Raw genomic sequence first — 21,699 nt, forward strand, 5'->3', positions numbered from 1 at the left:
TAAATTCATTTTACAATAAAAGAAATGAATGGATGTTGAGGGGGGAAAGATAGGGAACATAAGAGCTGCTATATTATCCTGTGAGCCTTGTTAGAAGTGCAAGAGTTGTAAAATGAGCCAGTGAGCACCCTTAGGAACTTTTGGAGGTGGAGGACATATTTGGATAACTGCCCCTCTGGGTTGTGACCTGTAAGGCTAGACATGGAATGCCTTGGGGTTGCCTGATCTCACACACCAGGAATTGTGGGGCCCTCATCTAAGACTTGGGTCAGGAAGTGTCCATATTTATCTTAAGAGTGAGGCTTATGTAATGGGCTATGATCAATCCATGTGAGGTGGCTCACCCAGGTTTGGTTGGGTTCTGGTTGCTCCCACATGGTGCTTACCCTCTGCTGAGATCTGTATTGAGTAAAACGTGGTCCTAATTCAATCCCACATATTTGTGTCTTGCCTCTTATTTACCTATTCCAGGTGAAAATTAAGGAAGAAGAGATAGTAAACATGGGGCTGGTGTATTATCTTGTGCACTCTTATAGAAGAGCAAGATAGCACCTGTATGTATCATTTTTCGGGGGGGGGGGGAGACCTTGATCTTGTTCTGCCTACTATGTGGTTGCTTATTTTTGTTATCTTCTGTACCTGCCTGTCAATGGTAAAACAGAGATAAAGAAATACACCTGGGATGATCTGTAATGAGAACCTCTATAATGAGCAATATATGGTGAATACAGTGGAGTTGTTGGAGGGTGGGTGAAAGCTCTTAATAGTCTTACCCAGCTGCAGTTCTTTATCTCTCTTTCAGTTCTGACAGACAGGCATACAAGACAGCAAGCAAGGAGATAGCAGGTAGGACCAGATCAAGCTATTCATTTACATAAGAAGGGCACAGGTGTTATCTTGCTGTTCCACTTAGGATATGTCAGCTTCCGTGTTTAAATGGTGAATAAAATGTCCATACTGCACTGTCATCATCATTCTTTCTCCTTTTTCATCCCTCAGAAAATAAGTGTTGATCTTACCATTTTAAGGGGGAAAGGCTGATGGCCAGTGTTGTCTAAGACCTTTTTTAAACAACAACAGCAACAACAAACAAATAAACAAACTTTTTTTACCTTTCTCTTCTTTTTGCAGGATAGCTCTTTAAGTAACCATGATATAAGTATTTAGATTGTAGTCCTGTGTCATAGCTTACGTGTATAAGCAGTTAGTGAATGCACTGAACTACTAGAACAGCCTTCTCTAACCTGGCCATTGGATATGCTTGCTTGGGGCTGATGAGGGTTATACTCCAGCTCTCCGCAGCTTAGTACACAGGAGAAGAGGTAAAGCTGATGGATGTGCAAATATATATATAATATTTGTTCCTTTTCATTCTAATTAGCCTGCTTATGAAGTATGAATTGGGATGAAGCAGTGGATGGGGAAGCCACTGTATGAGATAATAAAATGTTGTCAGTGAATACACAGGATGATCATAGAATCATACAATTGGAAGGGACTGCCACCTGCAATACAGGAATCTTTTGCCCAATTAGGAGTCTTATGCTCTACCAGCTGAGCTATACAGATGTTCTGTTACAACTTGCCTCAAGTATAAAGAGTAGAAATATGTAAAATTGTAAATGTTTAGGTAGTCTGCCCTGAGTCCAAATGTGTGGGAGAATGCTCCTCATATATCTAGGCAGCAGTACAGGTAGACCTGGACCTTGGAACTGATGTCCAGAGCCCTGTAGCTCAGGTGGTCCCAACTGGCCACCCAGAGTGCAGCTGACACTAGCAAACAGGCCCTGCCGGAGCATGTGATGACCTGTTGGGACCAATGTAGGTTGACACAGCTTGCTTGCTTTCAAAAGCGTTTTATAGTCAGAAGAAAGCTAACCAGGCATGCACATGTTCATAGATGCCTTTTATTTTTACTTTTAAAACACAGTGGGTGGGTTTCAATGCTGGTGCTACTCAGAGTAGTCCAATTGACATTTATGGGCACGATTGACTTAGGTGCTGTCTAGACAGCATCTTAAAAAGCAGAGACACCTTGCCGACAAAGGTCTGTATACTTAAAGCTATGGTTTTCCCATTAATGATGTATGAAAGTGAGAGCTGGACCATAAAGAAGGCTGACTGCTGAAGAACTGATGCTTTTGAATTATGGTGCTGGGGGAGACTCTTGAGAGTCCCATGGACTACAAGAAGATCAAACCTCTCCATTCTTAAGGAAATCAGCCCTGAGTGCTCACTGGAAGGACAGATCCTGAAGCTGAGGCTCCAGTACTTTAGCCACCTCATGAGAAGAGAAAACTCCCTGGAAAAGACCCTGATGTTGGGAAAGATTGCGGGCACAAGGAGAAGGGGACGACAGAGGACGAGATGGTTGGACAGTGTTCTTGAAGCTACTAACATGAGTTTGACCAAACTGCGGGAGGCAGTGGAAGACAGGAGTGCCTGGCATGCTCTGGTCCATGAATAGTCGGACACAACTAAATGACTAAACAACAACAACTTAGGTGCATTAATTGTAATGAGTCTGCTCTGAGTAGGACTTGTTGAAATACAACCCAATTATCCTTTTCAACAACACAGTGGTGCTCTTTCCAAGTAAATGTGTTTAACTTCAGGGCAGCCAAAGCAAACCCCATTTTATTCCAGTACTTAAGATGGTGCTGTGATTAAAGTGAATTTAGAATGCAGAACTGCACATGCTCACAGTATTTATTTATTTTCCAAACAGGTTTGGCAAACTTTTTGTGTGTGGAGGTGGTGGTTTGTTTTCCTGTAAAGTATCAAGGCTGCAGAAGTGGTAGTAAAGCATGTAACGGCAAGATCGGGAAGAGATATATTAAGTGAGTGCTTCACAGCTGAAGTATTTCACATGGCAGTCTAAAGTGTCCCATCCTACCATTAAGTCTAAGATCTAAAATTCCCTAGTTCCACAACTCTTTGGGCTTTGGGTGAAAAGCAGAAATATGGTGACAGGAAGACAGAGTCACTTAAGCTTCTGTGTATTGTAACATCTAGAAGCCACTCACATTTGGCTTTGTAGGTATGTACAACCTATTTTTTATTTGAATAATGACAGTAGTTTTAAACCACTAAGGAGGGCATCGTCTACATTCTGTTTCTGTGTTTGAATGAAATCCTGACATGCATGGTTATTAGACATCTATCTAGCTTGTGTTGCCCCCCCCCCCCCAATTTTTATTTCAACCTTTTGCAAGTGGCACATTTAGGAATGATTTTAAAATGATGATAAAATTATACAGTTCTGGAAAATGTGGGAGAGTAAAAGGGATTGCAGCTATGGTGTACAAAAGCATGGCATAATTAATATGTGATTCTTAAGCATTTTATAAAACAGGACTCTCTCTCCCGGAAGGAAAACCTACACTGTATATTCTAAATTTACCAGAAACAGAATTTTCTCATATCAGCTCAGTTCACTATTTTTAATAAAAGCTTTACGAATACACAATAGCCCTTTTCCATTTAAAACCATCAAGAAAAAGTGTGTGACAGAATGTATTTATTTAAGAGATTCACTAAGCAGAAACATTTTAATGTTATATGGATCCTTAGCTAAGTTAACCTAAGAACATCCATGGAAGGAAATTTTCTGATACCTTTTTCCCAGCTGCAATCAACTGTGCTCCCCAAAGGCCTCTTTTGAGGGGCCCTTCAGAATGATATGGGCACAAGGGGGTCTGGGGAGCGATGGAAAACTTTCCACCAGCCAAACCTAGTGTTGATTGACTTCTGCTCATGCTACACCCCCATGTTCCACCCCACATTGTCCAGGAGGGCCTCCAGTCATCCAGAAAGACACTTGGTGGGAATCCAGATGAAGTGAACAGGAAACTTTCATTCTGTGAACTTCCTTATTGCAGGAGCCATGTTACCATCATGCTTGTAAGAGGCAAAGGTGTGATGCATGGAGCACATTTTGCCTAATTCTTGACAGAGGGATACTATTTCCAAATTACGAAAAACTTAAATGAATGTTAAAAAGAGGGCCTTCTCGGAAGTGGCGCCCACCCTGTGGAACACCTCCTATTAGTTGTCAAGGAAATAACAAAACCCCACCTATTTAGTCCTCAACATTTCCCATGTTTTGCTTGGAGGATCTGCATGGGGCTTCTACTTGTGCTCACCTGAATGTGAGGAGAGCCTTTTACACAGTTGGAGAGCCTGAAAAAGTTAAGGTCCTTGACTACTAAAGGTGTTCTATGTGCATTCAAGTGAACATGGGTAAAAAACTCCCTTAAGACCTACCCCTCTAAACAGGGAATGTTGTATGACTGAAGAGGGAGGGTCATGCACATGGGGATGTTGAGGGGAAGACTTCCACGTGCCTCCTGCCCCAAACCAGCTCTGCATTTTCAGGCAAGTGCCTGGACACACATATAATAGTTTGAATCTTTCAAGCAAAAACTTCACTTATGTATCAGTTATGTGGAAGATAGCATTTTAGATCATTTGAGTAAATTCTTCTGCTTTAAGGAAGACTCTGGGTGGAATTCTGCATTATAGTAAATTACACAAGGAAGCATAGGCACTGGCTCCAGGGGGCTGAGGCTCTTTTTTTAAAAGGGGGCTGCCCCACTATTGTTGAGGCAAAAAATGGAGCTGGGTGTGGAACGCCATCAGGATGTTGTGTGACGTTGCACATGCACTGTCAGGATGTCACATTGGGCCCCCTCAATGTTCTTTGGAAGATGGCGCCTCTGCAGGGAAGTGTAAGAACTGCTGATTTCATCCAAGAAATAAATTCTTATTGGCATACTTATGGCAAAGTGCTCTTTGTGTGTGGCTATTTTTTTGCCATTGATCTCAGCTGCGTTCTTTGAAACAATGTAATTCTAACCCCTGAGCTGTATCAGTAACTGGTTTTAAATGTACTTTGTCTCATAAGACAAACATACAAGATACATGAACAAGTTCTTGCTGACCTATACAGTGCTGACTTTATAATAGGTCATATTTCAAGTACTGTGTGCTTGATAAATAGCCTGCCTCTAAGAGCTCTGTCCTCGGTGCTGAAATCTCTCGTGATGTATGGGCACGTCTGGCTGATAAATTCTAATGTCGGCATGTGTGTGATAGCGATTCATCAGGTTTGTAAAGAGTGTGCTCACTGAAACATACTGAATTCATAAAGATACATATTTTGGATATTATAGAATTACCACTGGGATCCACACACATCCCATGTTGGCCTTTAAAGCTTCTGTGGAAATCTCTTGCAGCTTGCAAGCAATGACTAAAAATGACCCAGGAAGAATTTGTCATAATTTAAGATGAACTTTTAGTAATTAATGACTTGCTTTCAAGGGGGATTTGTTGTTGTGACAATCAGTGGCAGATCGAACACAGCAGTCTCTGTATAGAAAGAGGTCATATAAACACTAAGAAATCACTCTGATTTGTATAGATAACATTCTTGGTCAACTTCTTATCCAGCATAATTAAAAGTCTAGGCAGGTTTTTAGGGTTGTGGAAAAATTGCACACTTCCTAAATAGATGTTTGAAATTTAAAATGTTATGTAAAAGTAAATGTTCAGACTCTTAAGAGATTTGAGTTACTTAATTTTGGGCTTTGGGGCAAATTTTAGTTTGTAGTGTCCTGCCTTAAAATTATATTTTGACTCTGAAATGTCACATTTGCACATCCTAATTTGAATGAATTGTCAATCTTAAAGAGTAGGTCCTGCTATCTCTCCAACTTTATTTAAAGCAGGGGTGGGGAGCCTCTGCCTTGTAGGCCAATCACTAGGTTTCCCTATTTGGTCCATAAGGCTGTTTTGGGCAAGCCATGCCTACCGGCCCTACACCTGATGTCATAGAGTTAAGGGCAGAGCTTTGTCAAAGCTTTCTTGAGCAGTTTCCAAAACACCTGACAGCGATTTGGTTGGCTTACTCCCATCTGCATCAGCTGATGTGAAAGGTTATCCTGAGGTTTTTTCCTCTGCTTTGTTTCAGCAGCTGTTTCACTCCAAATGGGTTTTCAGTGAAGTGGCTGGTGGAATGAAGATGGGAACACCTTACTTTTAGCAGTGATATGTTGCTTGCTAGTACTTTGAAGCCCTCAACTTCAAAGCACCAAATCCTTTGATGTCATTTATGAAGATAGGTGATTGACAGATGGCCAACCTGTCAATTTTGACCTGCAAGGCACATTCTGATAAGAATCTGGCCCATTGAGCCAAAATGCTCCCTTCTACCAATGTAAATCCTTGCTGAGACAGAAGGCCAGAATTGGGGGGCAGTTTTTTTCCATTCATTTATAACATATGTCCCTGTCTTTCTTCTATGATGGAAGATAAGGGATCATATATTGGGGTCCCAGGTACTTTCCAGGCACTGACCATACTCAAGAGCTATTTAAACTTCAGCAAGAGTGTAGCATCATATTGTCATCAGACCATATCTTTGACTGCGCCAAAGGAGATACTGCTGACACCCAAACCACCCTCAGCCTTCTTGACTGAGTTGTCTCCTGATGATTCAGGAAATCCATCAGACAGCATTGCATACTTTTAACTTACAGAGTCTCTCTTTCTGCTCTTGAATCTCAGCTACTTACCTTCTTCTAAGGACAAAGCTCCTGGCATTCTACTCATCTCTATACCTTCCTGTTCAATGCCAGCTCAAAATTTTTCCCCTGCAGAACCCAAATGGTTCCCTCATCTTGTTGCACCATTCAGAAGTCAATTCCTGCCTTCATTTATCCATGTCTCCCTTATGGTACCACCTGAAGCAGGCCACTTCATCCTGCTGTCTGTACAGAGCTGGCCCTGTTATTTCCCCTGCATATTGGCCATTTCTGTCTTGCTTCTTCCCAGTTCTTGATATTCTTGTGAATTTTTTAGGAATTTGTTGGACATCAGCTCTGACATGAACAGGCTACACAATCCAGTTATTATCATTGTAATCATGTAACATATTTCCAACTCCGGTGGTATACATTTTCCTCAAAATCAGGGGAGACTGTAAATCACAATTCTACACTTTTGTGGCTGACTCTTATTTTGGTGATGATGGTTATTTTGGTTGCATCTGACCTGCTTTCATTTTTACAGCTCTTTATTTTTGTTGTTATTGATGATTTAATCTCTATTGGATTTAGGATTATTATTATTATTATTATTATTATTATTAGTCTTGAACACTGCAAACGCACCAGAAAAGCAAATAAATATTTTCAATATACCAAGCCTTGATACTCAAATGTGCATACACAGCCAGGCTGAGTTACCTAGAATTCTTCATTTGATTTGAATGAAGTCTGGGTAAATCACAGAATCTAATCTGGTTGGTTTCTTTGAGACATGCAGTTTGAAAGCATGATACATCTAGAGAAAAGATTCATTGTTAACAATAGTTACTTCTTGAATGGTTTGCCAGAAAACCCTGATGGATCACACCAAAGTGCCATCTAGTTCAAAATCCAGTTTCCCGTTGTGACCAGCCAGCTCCCTCTGGGAATAATATCAGCAGGTCACAACATTCTATTAATTTTTAATCCAAATCCTCTTTCAGTTCAAGTGGTGTGGCCCAGTTAAGTAAATGCAGATGTTCACACAGCTCATCTTGTTTCAGTTTTCTACTCAATAATAGCTAGTCTGTAAAATCGGAATGATTATGGTAATGGCTTGTATGAAAATGGATCCATGACTTTGGGACATTCAATTGTTTTAAAATATACAGAAATGATTGTAGTACTATGATTTTGACTAGAAACTGCTGAGCGCTTCATACAAATTAAAAACAGCTCCAATAAGATTTTTTGCTGTTTTGTTTTGTTCTTTTTAAAAACAAAACACAACACAACATAGTGGAAATTGGCCCTGGTGTTCAGCCAGTGAAACACCTTTCCTAAACATTTATGTGAATACTTCAGAAAGTGTTTTATTGTGTCCTTTATTGCAAGTACACAGCCTGAAATATATTTGATGCAGTCAGGCCTGCAAGTTTGTGTGTATTTACTGGATATTACAATGTTGGTGTTGCACAGCATGTTCCAGTAAATCCCAAAAAGAACTTATTTAGAAAGAAAGAAGTCCAAAATATTTTGATTGTACTCAAAAATGTATTTTTTCCTCATAAAAAAAGTTTCACATACTCACTGTTTCTACTCTACAGAATTTGTCCAATTCATCACACCACGGGTAAATTCTAGTTCACTGCAAAAACTCGTGGCTAATGTGTGTCATATAACACAGGAGGAGGGTATTACTCAATTTCACTATTTCTACATTTAATTAAAAAAACAACAAATACATAAAATTTTCTCCTCTACTTGCAATGTATAGACAGCATTGAGTGCCTCTTAGATTGTAAGAAGCCACACTATAAAGTCCTAGAAAACAATTTGGTTGGCACAGAATTCTTCAAAGACAGGTGTTTGTTTTAAAAAAATACCACACCGGCAAATATTTGTATTTGTAACTATCACCATCTGCTAAGTCCAAGGTTTTGATTTTTGTAGAGGGATACTTTTTTTTTTTTTGCTTTTTTATTGAGCACAATTATTTAGTCTTGTGCACCCCAGTTTAGCACACTAGTACAGTAACATTGGTATCTCATGACATATTAGCTGGAACACCTATGACTGTTGCTTGGACTTCGAGCGCTGTGCTTTTCTCTTTGTTAGTATCCCAAAGACTGATTAGAGGAGGGTAAAGCTCACTGAAGGAAAAGGATTGTTTCTTCAGGTAATTCCTGAAGTAGCTGTGTCCTGCATCACAGTTCATTTCATGAGAGATGCAGCTGAAGAGAGAAACCACACAAAAGAACCCCAAAAGTGTAGCAAGACAGACAAACAATGTAGTGATGTTGTTCTTCTCATAATTTGCCATTGCTGGATCCAACCCTTTTGTTGCAATGTTGACGCACTGTCTTGCATTCTGTAACTGGACAGTGGGGATGTCCATACAAATTGTATATTCCGTGGACGGGGTTAGATGTGTAAAATTATAGACTTTTATATGGGATGGAATTCGAGTGCTCCGGGAAGCCAGAGAATTTCCATCTTTTGGAAAGGCAGTCCATCTAATGGCGGATTTCACTATTTTGGAAGTTGCTTTCCAGGACAGAAGTACAGAATTAGATCGCACGTCTTCTACCTTAATAGACACAGATTTATGGTTATCCTGGGGAAAAGAACCATCCACATTAATCATAATGGATTTTAAATCTGCACCGACCAAATTAGTTGCTATGCATGTGTATAAGCCACTTTCTTTTTGTGTTATATCACTGATATCTAGCGTTCCTTCTGAATGTACATAATATTTAAGAGAAACAGTGTTGGGCAAAAGTTTATGTCCAGATGGAGTTATCCAATACACTTCAGGCTCTGGTTCTGCTGTCGCTCTGCAATGTAAAGAAATATAGCTGCCTGTTTCTATATTTATGTTGGAGGGGAAACTTTCTGGGGCTATCAGTGGAAGGCAGATTTCCATCATTTCTCTAAAATGAACCTTCCTCACATTCTGGCCCTGAAATTCAGGAGGGTCTACGCAAAATAATGATTCCGGCTCCATGAACCTAATGCTAGTTTTATTCATATTAATCCATCGGATGACGCAGTCACACCGGATTGGGTTGCTGTGTATGCTGATTTCCTTGAGATTAGGCAAAGATTCAATTGTACTACGGTACAGGGCACTGAGAGCATTACTGTTGAGCATGAGTGATTCCAATCGAGGAAGTCGATAGAATGCATTTGGGTGTACGTATGACAGTCGGGGGTTATTCGTAGCTTCTATTTTTCTCAAGTCTGGCAAATTGTCGACTGCCAGGTTATCAATAGATATCAGTTCAGGCATATTATTAATTCCCAATTCTTTGAGGTGTATCATATTGCTAAAATCTCCTCTTCGTATTCTGTTAATGGGGTTCTTGTTTAAATCTAAAAATTTAAGGTTAGTAGCCTTTTGAAGAGCAGTATGGGGCACTTTTACTAATCTGTTGTCATAGAAAGAGATGCTTTCTAAATTGTCAAGGCCAGCCAAGGCATTATCTGGTATTTCTGTGAGATTTATGCCTGCTAAAACCAGGCTCCGCAGATTGATAAGGGGCTTAAAGTTCATATCTTCGATTCTGATAATTGGGTTTTCTCCAATCATAAGAATCTCCAGATTAGGAATAGCTTCAAACCACTTACTGTTGATCACTTGCAGACTATTGGAATTGAGATGAAGTCTAAGAAGATTATAAAGACCTGTGAAAGCTCCTGGTGCAATTGTGGAAAGCAGGTTGTGATTAATGTAGAGCTCTTGGAGATTGTTCAGCCCAGTGAGACATTTGTCCGGCAACTCTGTAAGTTTGTTTTCTTCCAGATACACTGAAAGAAGTTGGGGTATCTTCCGAAGTTCAATATTGGCCACTGATGATAAACTGTTCTGAGATAAATCCAATCCAGTAAGGTTTACTGGGAAGTCTGCTGGGTATTCAATTTTTTTAATGTTGTTTGCCTGTAGAAGTAGAACCTGTGTGTCAGCAGGCAACTGGGTTGGGAAAGTTGAGAGACCTACATCATTGCAATCCACTGTAGAAGCTTCCATGTATATGGATCTTGGAGTGAACCACGGTCTTATATCACACGTACATGACTGTGGGCAGTCTGCTTTTTTATCTACAGCTTGAACTAGCACAGTGATAGTTAGGCCAAGTAAAAAGTGAATTTTGAATGGCATGTCCTTCATTTTAGCTCACTGTTCCAGAAAAGTAATTGGCCCTTAATGATTGGACAATTACAGTTTTTTAAGTTCAACAGGAGATGGTCATTTGAGAAGACAAACACTTGCATTTGTCAAATGATGCATGCTGCAGAAGCACAACAACCCTCTCTTTCTTGGAAATATGTGGCTCCTTTGCAGTCACTTTGTCCAGTTAAGAGAGGCATATTTGGGGAACAATAAATATTGAGTTGTATTTGAAAAATGTGGTCCACCCAGGAGGTCTTCAAAAAGGAAGCAGAACAATCATATAGTAGTGTTAAGTTTAGATTCCATGATGTCTTCCTTCTTTTTGTTGTTGTTGTTGAAAAGAGACCTTCAATATAAAGAGAGAGAAAACAATTAGTATTTGCTGCTATTAAACAATGTAAGCAGAAATATTTTTTGGGTAAAAAAATATTGTGTTGCTTACTGCAGGTGATATTTAGACAACCTGGCAGACAGATCCTAAAAATCTTTATTGCCTAAAATGCTGGCATCTGGTCACAGAATACCAATGTAGGTGTGTGTGTGTGTGTGTGTGTGTGTGTGTGTGTGTGTGTGTATGTAAGAGAGAGAGAGAGAGAGAGAATCACTAAGTATTCAGAAATTTAAGCATTTGCATGTTGATACAATTAGCACAGCAATATGCCTAATAGTACATATGTCTGCTTGAAGGTAAGCCACATTGAGTTCAATGGAACTTACATATAGGACTTCAAGTTTAAATTTACAGCTGAACTTAAATCCACTGTTTGTGAATGTAAATGAACAGGTTCTTCTATCTGCACTGGTTCTGCCCTCTCCTCCCATTGGTGATGTGGTACCTACCAAACAAACGGTTCATGTGTCACTATCATCTGTGGTGAGATCGACATCTACTAATGTGTGTACATTTTTGGGATCATGACCAATATGTTTCTGAGTACAATAAGAATTCAAATCGCTGTAGAACTTTACATCTGGTTAAACATAATAGCAACTCAGTTTTTTCCAGAAGGCTGGCAGGGTTGGTCTGTTACAGCAATATCAGCAGCAAGTCTTGTTGGCACATTGCTTGGCACACAGTATTTTCAATAAACAACCAAAATGGTAAGCAATACATGACTGACAGATCAAGTTGCATTCTATCTTGCACTGTTTTCCTTTTGTTTTCTGCAGTCATAATTCACACTGGTAGCTTTGTTTGCAAACTTGTATGATAAGGCCAATGGTTCACTGACATTGATAAATGTATTTTGAGATGTTGCTGGTCAAAGATAGTAAACACTGCATCCCTGGCAAAGGATGTCTTCCAAGATGTAAAGCATAGAATAGTCTGAACTAACATCTGATTTGGCTCCTTCCTTCCCTTCATTTGTTGGCATTGAATGCTAATCTCCAAGACTGACTTGCAACTTTTAGACAACTAGTGACAAACGTTATCTGAAATAAACACTGCTGGTGTCAGCAGGAGAGGCATAGTATCTTTCTCAGAGCCATCTATATTTCCCTTTTTAAAACATATTTTATATTCTGTTTTCATCTCTTCAGTGCCACATAATTGTATTTTGCTCTTTTCTGTTCCTTTACGTACACACTTGTACATACATGTGTGCACATGCTACATACATAAACAGTGGAGATATTCTTAGCCATTTTTATTAGGTATGTGTGTGTTTCTACACACACACACACACACACACACACACACACTGCTCCATGGTACTGAAGGCAGTTAAATAAATGACTTCAGTAATCCCTGCAACAATCCGTTAAAGTAGGTCACAATTATCCCTGTACAGCACTGGGGCTGGGGCTGTGAGATAATGGCTTCCTTAAGGCCATGTAGTGCCTGAGACAAGTTTTGGACCAGGGATGCTTTGAGCCACAACTTAATAAGGGACTTAACAAGAAATACCCTTAGACCAACACCCTCCAGCTTCTTGCTCCATTGATCTCTCTGACTTCAGTGGGACTACTTTGGAGCAAGCAATTTGACGATTATAGTCAATGGCTTGGGGGCTTTGCATCCCAGTTCTGCCACTTTCTAGCTAAACAGGGATTTCAGAAACAGTTTTGAAACTGCTCTGGGCATTGAGGAGGCAAACGACAAATTATTGGCACTATCCTTTAAGCATCCGCAGTAGACTTTCCAAGGCATATTTCTATTGTCGGTTGTTCTCTTCCACTTGAAATGCTGCAGAAACCTTCAAAAGAGGTTTGATTTGCCATGGTGTTGGTGCCATGGCCAATGGCTGCACTGCAATTGGCTTAGCTGTGTTTATGAAGCTTTTGTCCTACCCTTCTTCCAAGATGCTCAGGGCAGCGGATATGATCCTCCCCAATGATTAATCCTCAAAGTAACCTACTGGGGTAAGTTGAGCTGAAATATAATGGCTGGCTGAAGGTTATTCACTGAGCTTCATGATTGAGTAGCAATTTGAACCCTGCTGTAATGCCTCCAAGCCTGTAGTATTGGGTGATATCAAATGGTGTCGGTCCACTCGCACAATGAACTTCTGCTTGTGCATTGGGGCTTCCTCTCCCCGCTACAGCCCCTACACACACACACACAAACACACACACACACATCCCCCCTTTGTATGTACGTGTAAAGCTTTCTAACTTGCAGTGTCTTAATGTGTATAAATAAAATCATCAGACAATGTGTGAGCTAAACATGTCAGTGAAACATTATGTTGTTTTGAGGTTTTCTAATGCATTTTTTTGTGGCAAGGGGCCAATATATATGCAATGCAAAGTAGCACTGGTACAGAATAACATAATCAAAATATAATCTGTTCCATGAAATTAGGTACTCTTCAGGCTTGCAGAGAAAAGAACATTTGCACAAATGGTTAGTTAATAAAACTCTGGCATTAGCTTCACAAGCTGAATTACCTACTGCCTTGCTGTCCCTATTGTTGGATGTGCTGCTGGTGACAAAAGACTTAAACATGGGGCTCTTTTCTGTATTAAAGATTTGGTGGGGGGAAATTTTCTTGGACACTAGTGCAGTAGTTTAGAAGAATTATAAATATGAAGTTAGCACTACAGAAAGCTCTTAGGCAAAGACAAGACTTCTTCTATTAGGGTCAATATTACCTTTCAAGTTTATCCTTGCTAATGCCTTCAGGTAAACTTCATTATTGGTTCTTTCAGATTTGATCTAAAGAAAAGAAAGTTACTAAGTAATGAACTCAAGTAACCTTGTTATTTTACAATAGGACTGGATACTCTCTTAGTATTGGCTTATTTGTAACATCGCAGAGCATCAAGCTTACAATCTCTTGCCCAAAGTAAGGGATGAGCTTAGAAGGGGAGGGAAATTGTGGTGTTAGGAAAGTGAGAATCCTTGGTGATTAACTTGCTTCATATCCATTGGAGAACAGGAAATTTCCATTTGGAGCTAGTTGCGGGCAGAATTATGTGTATAAATAAAATTATACAAAGTGCTTTGACAAAGTGCTTTGACTATTTGTAGAATTACTTGCCATGAATATATCTAATTCTCAGTCTAAACTAGTGTCCATCACCACATTGTATGCATTATTCATTGTGTAAAGAATAATTCCTTGAAGGCACTGCCAATAAATTTCATAGGTGGCCCTCAGTTCCATTATTAATAAGAACCAAGATTCTGGTGTTTAAATATGTGTTATTTTGGTCTGAAATAACAAGCAGCCTCATGCTTTGCATATATACTTGAAACAATATTGAAATGATTATTTAGCCGTTGTATGAAGTGTTGGTAATGGAAAAAGGACTTTTTGGAAATCAATTTGGCATTGTACATAGCTACTTCTCTCCTTTCTTTGTGGTGGGAACAAAAGATCCACAAAGTCTTCCATTAATTACCATTTTTTGTCTGAATCAGGTTACTATGGTAACAGCTTTGGAACAAGCCAGGTTATTAGGGCAGCTTCAAACCATGGTTTAATATCCTGCTTTATTTCAAAGCTTTTAACCTTAGTTTTCTGGTTCAAGCAAAATGGAAAACAGTGGGTAGTGGAGGAACTTCATGGTTTGTTTACCTGTGCATATGAAGAGAGGGACAAAGAAGCTGTGTGTTTGGCCAAAAAGGTTTGTTGTCAGTGTGTCAAGAGCATACTATCCTCTCACTGGACCTGAAAACACTTAAAAGGAAATGCTAGTGACCTGTATGTCCAAGACCAGGCACTCTACTACGCATCTAATGGTGATTCAGAACTAGCATTTTCTTCATACTAAACTTCTAGGCACCAGAGTGTCGAGTATGCAACAACTTCCTATCTAGCTACCACCTAAACTGAAGGTATAACATTTTGTGTGTGTTATACTAAGAAAGAAATGCACAGTTGTCACAAATGTAACAATATTAGCACATTCTTGCCCCATTCTGTGTGAAATGAAATTCAGAAAGGAGAAAGCTACTTACCCCTCCACCCCCTTGACACATGTGTGATTATTTTGTAACCTGAAACATATAGTGCACTTAAGCGTGAGACCCCAACAGCATTTCATTGCTGAAGATGAAACTTGGCTGAACCTAAATTTATATTTTGCATTTAATTTTGTGGTGTGTGTGTGTGTGTGTGTGTGTGTGTGCGCGCGTGCGTGAAGCAAATTTCATTCCTCTTTCCAAGGTGCAAATACCAGAATGAAATTTTGATAGTGTGAGTGCTTCATTTATTAATGAGTGAGACATCTTACACTCGTCTCCTAATGCTCAGTAAAAGTGTTAAGTTTATATACAGGAGAAACATATATGTCTGAGTATAGACTGCAAACTTTCTTGTTAAAAGCTAATATGCCTCTGGCAAAAGAGCTCTGTGCTGCTGCTACCTGCCAGCTGCTACTGGCATGCTGAGAAATGATCAAGCTGCTCATTTCCTTCCTGTTTGGCATTTAAGACATTTCTAGCTTAACATACAGAGTTATTCAGTATACAGATGACTTTATACTAAAGTAGATGGATTGTACTACTCCATTAACTTTACAAACACGAAGCGCGCATAAGCACAAACTCTTCCAGGGTTTAATTTCTTTACCATCCTGTAGCAGCGAATTGGGGAGCCTTGTGTGTGGGTGGGTTACGACTGCTTTCTCGCAGGGATAATCTGTTAGAGGACACATGCTGGCATTTGTGCTGGACCAGTGACAAAATCAGGCAGAGCTCTTTCTCCTTTTCTGCCACCTCTTTTCACTTACATCCCCCCCCATTGTACCCCCTTCCTCATTTTTCTCTTTGACACCCACATGAAATTAGGCTGAGGGCTGCAAGTTGCTCACTCCTGCTCTAGCATGACCAAGAAATTGAACTCAAATCCAGAAGTTGAGCCCTGGGTTGGCTCTTAATAGCTTGGTCTTATTTCATGTCTGTGTGACAAAGTAAATGGGTTGCAGCCTGGGTCTCAGTTCAGTTAGGGTAAAAGTTTCCTTTTGCCACAAGCACTAAGGTCACCATTATTTGGGGCAAAGGATGGGTTTTGCATTGCAAAATATGTGTCTTCCCTGTGCCTCCGTTCCCATCCATTATAATGATAGCTGGCTTCAGTGCTACTTAAACATTAAAGAGCAAACTCACGAGATCTCTTTATGCGCCATGTATCTTAAGAAAACGAAAGCTTACTAGAATTAGGCACTTAATATGTTTGTATTTCTGCATTTCTGCTAGAGCTGGAAACCTTACTTTGGAAGTGTTTTATTTGCAGCTGTTCAAGGTTCTGTTCTGCAAAGGCCAACTGCAGAGATATTTGCTTGTTATAGCAAGCTTTTGTTAGGAACCAAGCAAAATTAATACAAAATGAATAAAGACATGTGAAACGTAAAGCAGGTCATGTCAGAAACATGTTGGTTATCAAAAAACAGACATTAAATCTTACTTTCTTCATAACTGTTTTCCTCCATGAACTGAATATCTTTGTTGGAAGGTGTACAATCTGATTATATGCATATATATTGGGACTGAAGGGCCATTGGGTTTATTGGGACTCATTCTATCAGTGAGGGGGAAATTCAGCTCACATTTTAATGCAAACCCACCTAATTCCCACTACATGAACCAATACAGGAACTGAAATACATCTATCCTTTGAAATTTTCACTTCTCTGAATTTTGCAGTACCAGTCTCCAACAACAAAATGTGCACATAAAGGTGCATATTAACATATAGTAAATATTGCAGGTGCATGGTTTCTGTTTATTAACACCATGATATATTGTGATCATGGACAGAAAATTGGTCTAAACTCTGGAAGCCCTATATTAGCCTATTTAGCCTTGGGTGCCATTCTATCTCAGCTTTACTTCAATGGTTAGTACAGTGGGAACCCACTTACTGGGCCTTGCTCTTTTTGAAAGATCAGCAAGGTAAAAAAATAAAGTACTTTGATAAATGGTAGAAAGTAGTAGCTTGATAAAACACAGCACAAGCCACGCTGTGATGGAAAAACCAAGAGTTCACACCAGTGGTTCTTCAGACTATTCTGCCTTAAACATCTAGTATAACTATGTTATTTTTCTCAACATCAGTATCAATATGTTGCTTTTTGTAAGCATCATTAAAAATAATTTGCAGCTGTAATATTACCATGTTGAAATGCATCCTTTGTTAACTATGACAGCAACATTGACTGCTTAAAAAAAAATCCCAGATACGTTCCGGACTCTCGAACAGTGTGACCCTTTGCAGACTAATTATCTCTCATGTAGACAATGATTGGTATGCCTTAATTAGGCATGTGCCTCTTGCTGTCACTGATGACTCATGCCTTGATTCTCAAGGGATGTGTGGATCTCTTATTTGAGCTGGGATGGATAAAAAGAGGACATTGTTTTTAATCTTTGGAGCTAAGAACCAGTTAGATTGGGCAGAAAGGAATGCAATCATAAGGCACTAGAAAACTCTTCCCACCCACTCCGTTTAGTGTCAGAAAGCTTTATTTAAAAAACGTTGCAGTCTGAATGTAACATCCCCTGCTGCTAATGAGAAAAGCAGTTCATCTCACATTGGCCCATTTAGAGGTAGTGAGGAGTCCCCAAACACAGCTGTATTTACACAGCCGCCTCTCAAAGAAAACTCAGCTAAAAAAAGGCATTCCGTAATTTATGTTACTTAAGCTTTTCTGTAAGAATTGCCATAGGTTACTATCAAATAAAAAAAGGGAAGAAGGGTGTTGATTACCTGCCTGGACTAGAGAGAGAAATCTGAAGGAAAACAACAACCAGTATTGGGAATGAAGAGCAAAACCAAATATTCAGTCACATTAGTTTAGGAAGTATATTCTGTTCTGGACTGATGATGTGTAGTTTCCCCAGTACATTTAAATCATAGTTAGCATCCTTATAATGTGAGAAGGGGATTCTGATCTGCAGATGACTCAGAAAAACAAGGAGGTTATTTATGCCAATAAATCCTGAGAAAGTACTATATGTGAACCTTTTGAAACAGCATGAGTTTACAGCGCATGCTTTTTCTGGAGACAAACCAACAGAAACCTAGAACCCAAAGTTTGGATGACATGCTAGAAGTTGGGGGGAGGCCTGTAGTTGTCGAAATCTCCTTTGTAGGAACTCTCACACTTGTACATGTTCACTAAGTCATAGATAGGCTTAGGATGACGTGCAAACCAGCTCTATGTGAGTGAGGCAAGCACATAAGAACAAAAAGGGGAGTATAAATGCAGAATGAAGGGAAGAGTATCATGAGTGCTGACACTATCAGATTAAAGGGGTTTAATAGTAGTAAATGAGTATTTTGATACAGCAGCCTAGACACGAATTTTATTATTTGTAGGAAGGAGCGGAATATTATGGGCAAGTAACACGGCAGTTCAGGTCTTCCATCCTTAATTGCAGTATAGGAGGACTTCTGCATGAACAGCTTCTTTTTTGTTATCAGTGCAGTGATTCTTTGAATCAGCTGTTCTCTTTTATTAAATTCCCTTGAGACAGAGGGAAGGCTTCATCCCAGCTCAAGACAGTGCCGATAACCCCCTGTTATCCCTTCCCTGCCAAGTATCGTATTACCATTTATTTAATGTGCTCCTCCCTCAAGGGAAGCGCCACCCTCAAGTTGACCCTCTTAGTCTGGACGGTGGACAGTCTCACTCACAGCTTCATCATATATTATGGGTTGGTTTGTCTTTACGTTGATAATCTCATTGTAGGAAAACTGTAATCCGTGAGAGAAAAGAAATGGTAGCACTAGGAAAAGAGGATTGATGGCCTCACTTTCCCACACATTCATTATAATCTTTGTGCTCCCGAGAGCCTTTCTTTGTCAAATGAGGTGGAAGCATTTTGAACGGTGCCACTTCAGATTGCAGGCATAGGGTTGTATTTTTGAATGCTTCTCTGGGTCCAAAACCTCTACATTATCTGATAGAGAGGGCTACCCTAAACCCCTTTCGGAAGCATATACTGTATTGTAGGAATGTTATGGTGGGGGTTTGTATTTTGGGGAAGTATATACTATCCATAATTATTCTGTCTCTAACGCCTCATTCTGAATATTGTGCTTATCACTTCTGAAGTTGCTATATTTACATTTCCAGAGTCTTATATTTATGGAGAGAAGAACTGACACTGAGGTTCAAGGTCAATTAAGCAAACTGGATTGATCCTTGTACAATGGGATGGGGGCATGATTCTACCTGTTTAAAGTAATTGGGCTGTATTTAATACTCCTTTCTCTTGACTTTGCTTGTACTTGAAACAGTTTACAGTAAGAGAATAATTACAATACTTCACTTTTTGAGCCAGTATCGCAGTCCTAATTTCCCCCCTTCAGCTCTCTGGGCTAGATGTTGCCTGAGGGAAAGCCAAAGGCTTAAAATGTTTTGTATGGAACTAAGACAGGATAAACTCTCAGTCTTTGGGCCGTTAGAGGCAAACATTCTGGAAAGTTCTTATGTCACAAGAAGCCTATTATACCTAAGGACATTTGAGACTATCCTTCTTCTAAAAATAGGTTAGAGAGTACTATAGGAATTTTTAGTTCTTAGCTTTGCGGGGTTTTTTGTTTTTGATTTTAAAGAAGAATATAACCATACTCAGTTCTGTACACTGTTTTGTATATTAACTGTCTGGTCCTAATTGGATGCTTGTTTCCATTTATTTATTTATTTAAAAAACCCCTGACAGAACTGTAGTAACCATGCATTTTCCATCAACACCTTTTGATTTCTAAGCCATCAGCATCCTTTCCTACTTTTTAAAAATAAAGTCTTGTAATTTTGCCTTTGATAACCTCAGCTAACAGTTACACAGTTGTTTTTGGCTCCATTTCACCCTGTGTTTGTCATCAAGCCAGTCTGATTTATCTTCATATTTTTTTAGATGGTGGTATTTCAGATGCTGGAAATGTGTGTGTGTGTGTGCGCACACACACACGCGCTAAGGGTTATTTATCTCTTAATTATAGATTCCCCTGGTGAAGAACCATCTGTGACTCAAAATGCATTGGGTTATTTGAGCAGAATTGCCTGCTTTTGTTGATCTTTGAATAGATCTGTTACTGCAACCACTCTTTAACAATATTGCTTGGAGAGGTAATAGAAGAGACAGAGATATGTACAGTAGCAATTTTGGAGTGTGTTGCCATTGTGCCAGAGGTAGCAAAGAATCCAGTGGGAGATATGCAGAGCTGCTCTAACCCATTCATTCATTTCATTCATCTCAGTTAATCATTTGCCTGAATTGCATGTATATGATTGCTCTCATTTAGAGTGCTATTTATATTGGCAGTATTCTTAATGTTTGGCTGGCTTCAAATCCCAGATACTCAGTTGTTGTTTTCCTATCAGCAGTAATGTATGTTTTGTGTATGAAATATACATTGATTCAGAAATAGTCCTGTATTGAATAACTTCATGTATAGATCAACATGATAGCTACGCTTCTGAAGTGCTCCACACCTATGAAGGACATGCCTGTTCAATTGATTCAGTGCGGGAGATTGTTGATTTTTTCCCTGATGAAAAGGGATTCTCCTTAGAGTTGATAGAGTACAGTGCTGAATCTGAATTCCACTGATGTCAAGTTCTGGAAGTTTCAAGTAAATATCTGAATTAAGAAATAACCCTTTGAAATGCATGAATGGTTTCTGTGGACTAAGCTATACTGGTTATAACATTATAAATGTGTTATAAAAATGTGACACCAGGGTGCACTGTACAGCAGTCAATTGAAAATTGCATTGAGAGCTATATAACGTTTTCTTTCTTAGAAGTTTTTTTTATAGTTTTTTTTAGAGAGTGTAGATCCAGTCTGTGTGTAATGTAGAATATCAGTGTCAGTCAATGTAGACTATACTGGTCTATAATACGGACCAGTATAAGGCAGCTTCCTATGTTTTCCCCTAATATTTTCACACCACATAATTCATTCTTGATTTATATGTTACTGTGAATGTCCAAAATCTGGTGATTGTTACAGAATCAGAATCAGAAGAATCTTTATTTGCATCAGCCACTAGCCATAGCAATAAAATAACATAAAATTAACTGAAGATAGAGGTAAAAACGTAACTATACAAAATACATTCTGGAGGTTTACATCAATAATCAAATAACAGATCTTATTCTAATTGCCCCTGCTAATTTTTTTTTTTTTTTTGCAGTTTTTGCTGTCACCTGATTAGGTGATTGTTGCATTTTGACACTTAGCGAACATGGACATTCACAGTTAATTAATGCCTGACTGGAAAAAAGGGAAAATATAATGTAATAGATCCATGGTGCTAAATGTTTAGGTAAATATTAGGATTTAATTAGAACTTGTATGTTATAAGGCAGTCTCAGTGTATAATATTAGAAGGGGGGGTAATGTAACAGGTTTGAGGTGTTTAATTAGCATTTATGTGTAAAGACTGCGTATCAGACCTTGCGAATGTAACCAAGATCCATGTGTATTGGCATATGTGTGTGGACCTGCTTCTGAGCATCAAGAATTAGTGAATAGTTAATTAAGCTAGTTAAACTTCCTAAGTATGTACCAGCCTTTAATCCTAGTCAGTC

At 39.2% G+C, this 21,699-nt stretch overlaps 2 protein-coding genes across 4 annotated transcripts in view; one reads left to right on the forward strand and one right to left on the reverse strand.

The window, feature by feature from the left end:
* The window catches only part of IMMP2L (inner mitochondrial membrane peptidase subunit 2), a 489,148-nt gene that overhangs the window by 163,485 nt on the left and 303,964 nt on the right, over positions 1-21,699 (forward strand). The gene's annotated exons all lie outside the window — the stretch shown is intronic.
* LRRN3 (leucine rich repeat neuronal 3) overlaps positions 8,065-21,699 on the reverse strand; it is a 43,138-nt gene continuing 29,503 nt past the window's right edge. The window contains exons 2-3 of one of the 2 annotated variants that reach the window (XM_028745760.2): positions 13,804-13,867; positions 8,065-11,053 (exon numbers count right to left, since the gene is read on the reverse strand). In XM_028745760.2, the coding sequence (XP_028601593.2) occupies positions 8,578-10,704 (2,127 nt within the window). In that variant the 5' untranslated portion in view covers positions 10,705-11,053; positions 13,804-13,867 and the 3' untranslated portion in view covers positions 8,065-8,577. The remainder of the gene's footprint in view (positions 11,054-13,803; positions 13,868-21,699) is intronic. The other variant, XM_028745759.2, reaches the window with a different exon arrangement.

This window comes from Podarcis muralis, chromosome 10 (genome assembly GCF_964188315.1).
Source record: "Podarcis muralis chromosome 10, rPodMur119.hap1.1, whole genome shotgun sequence".
Classification (NCBI taxonomy): Eukaryota; Metazoa; Chordata; class Lepidosauria; order Squamata; family Lacertidae; genus Podarcis; species Podarcis muralis.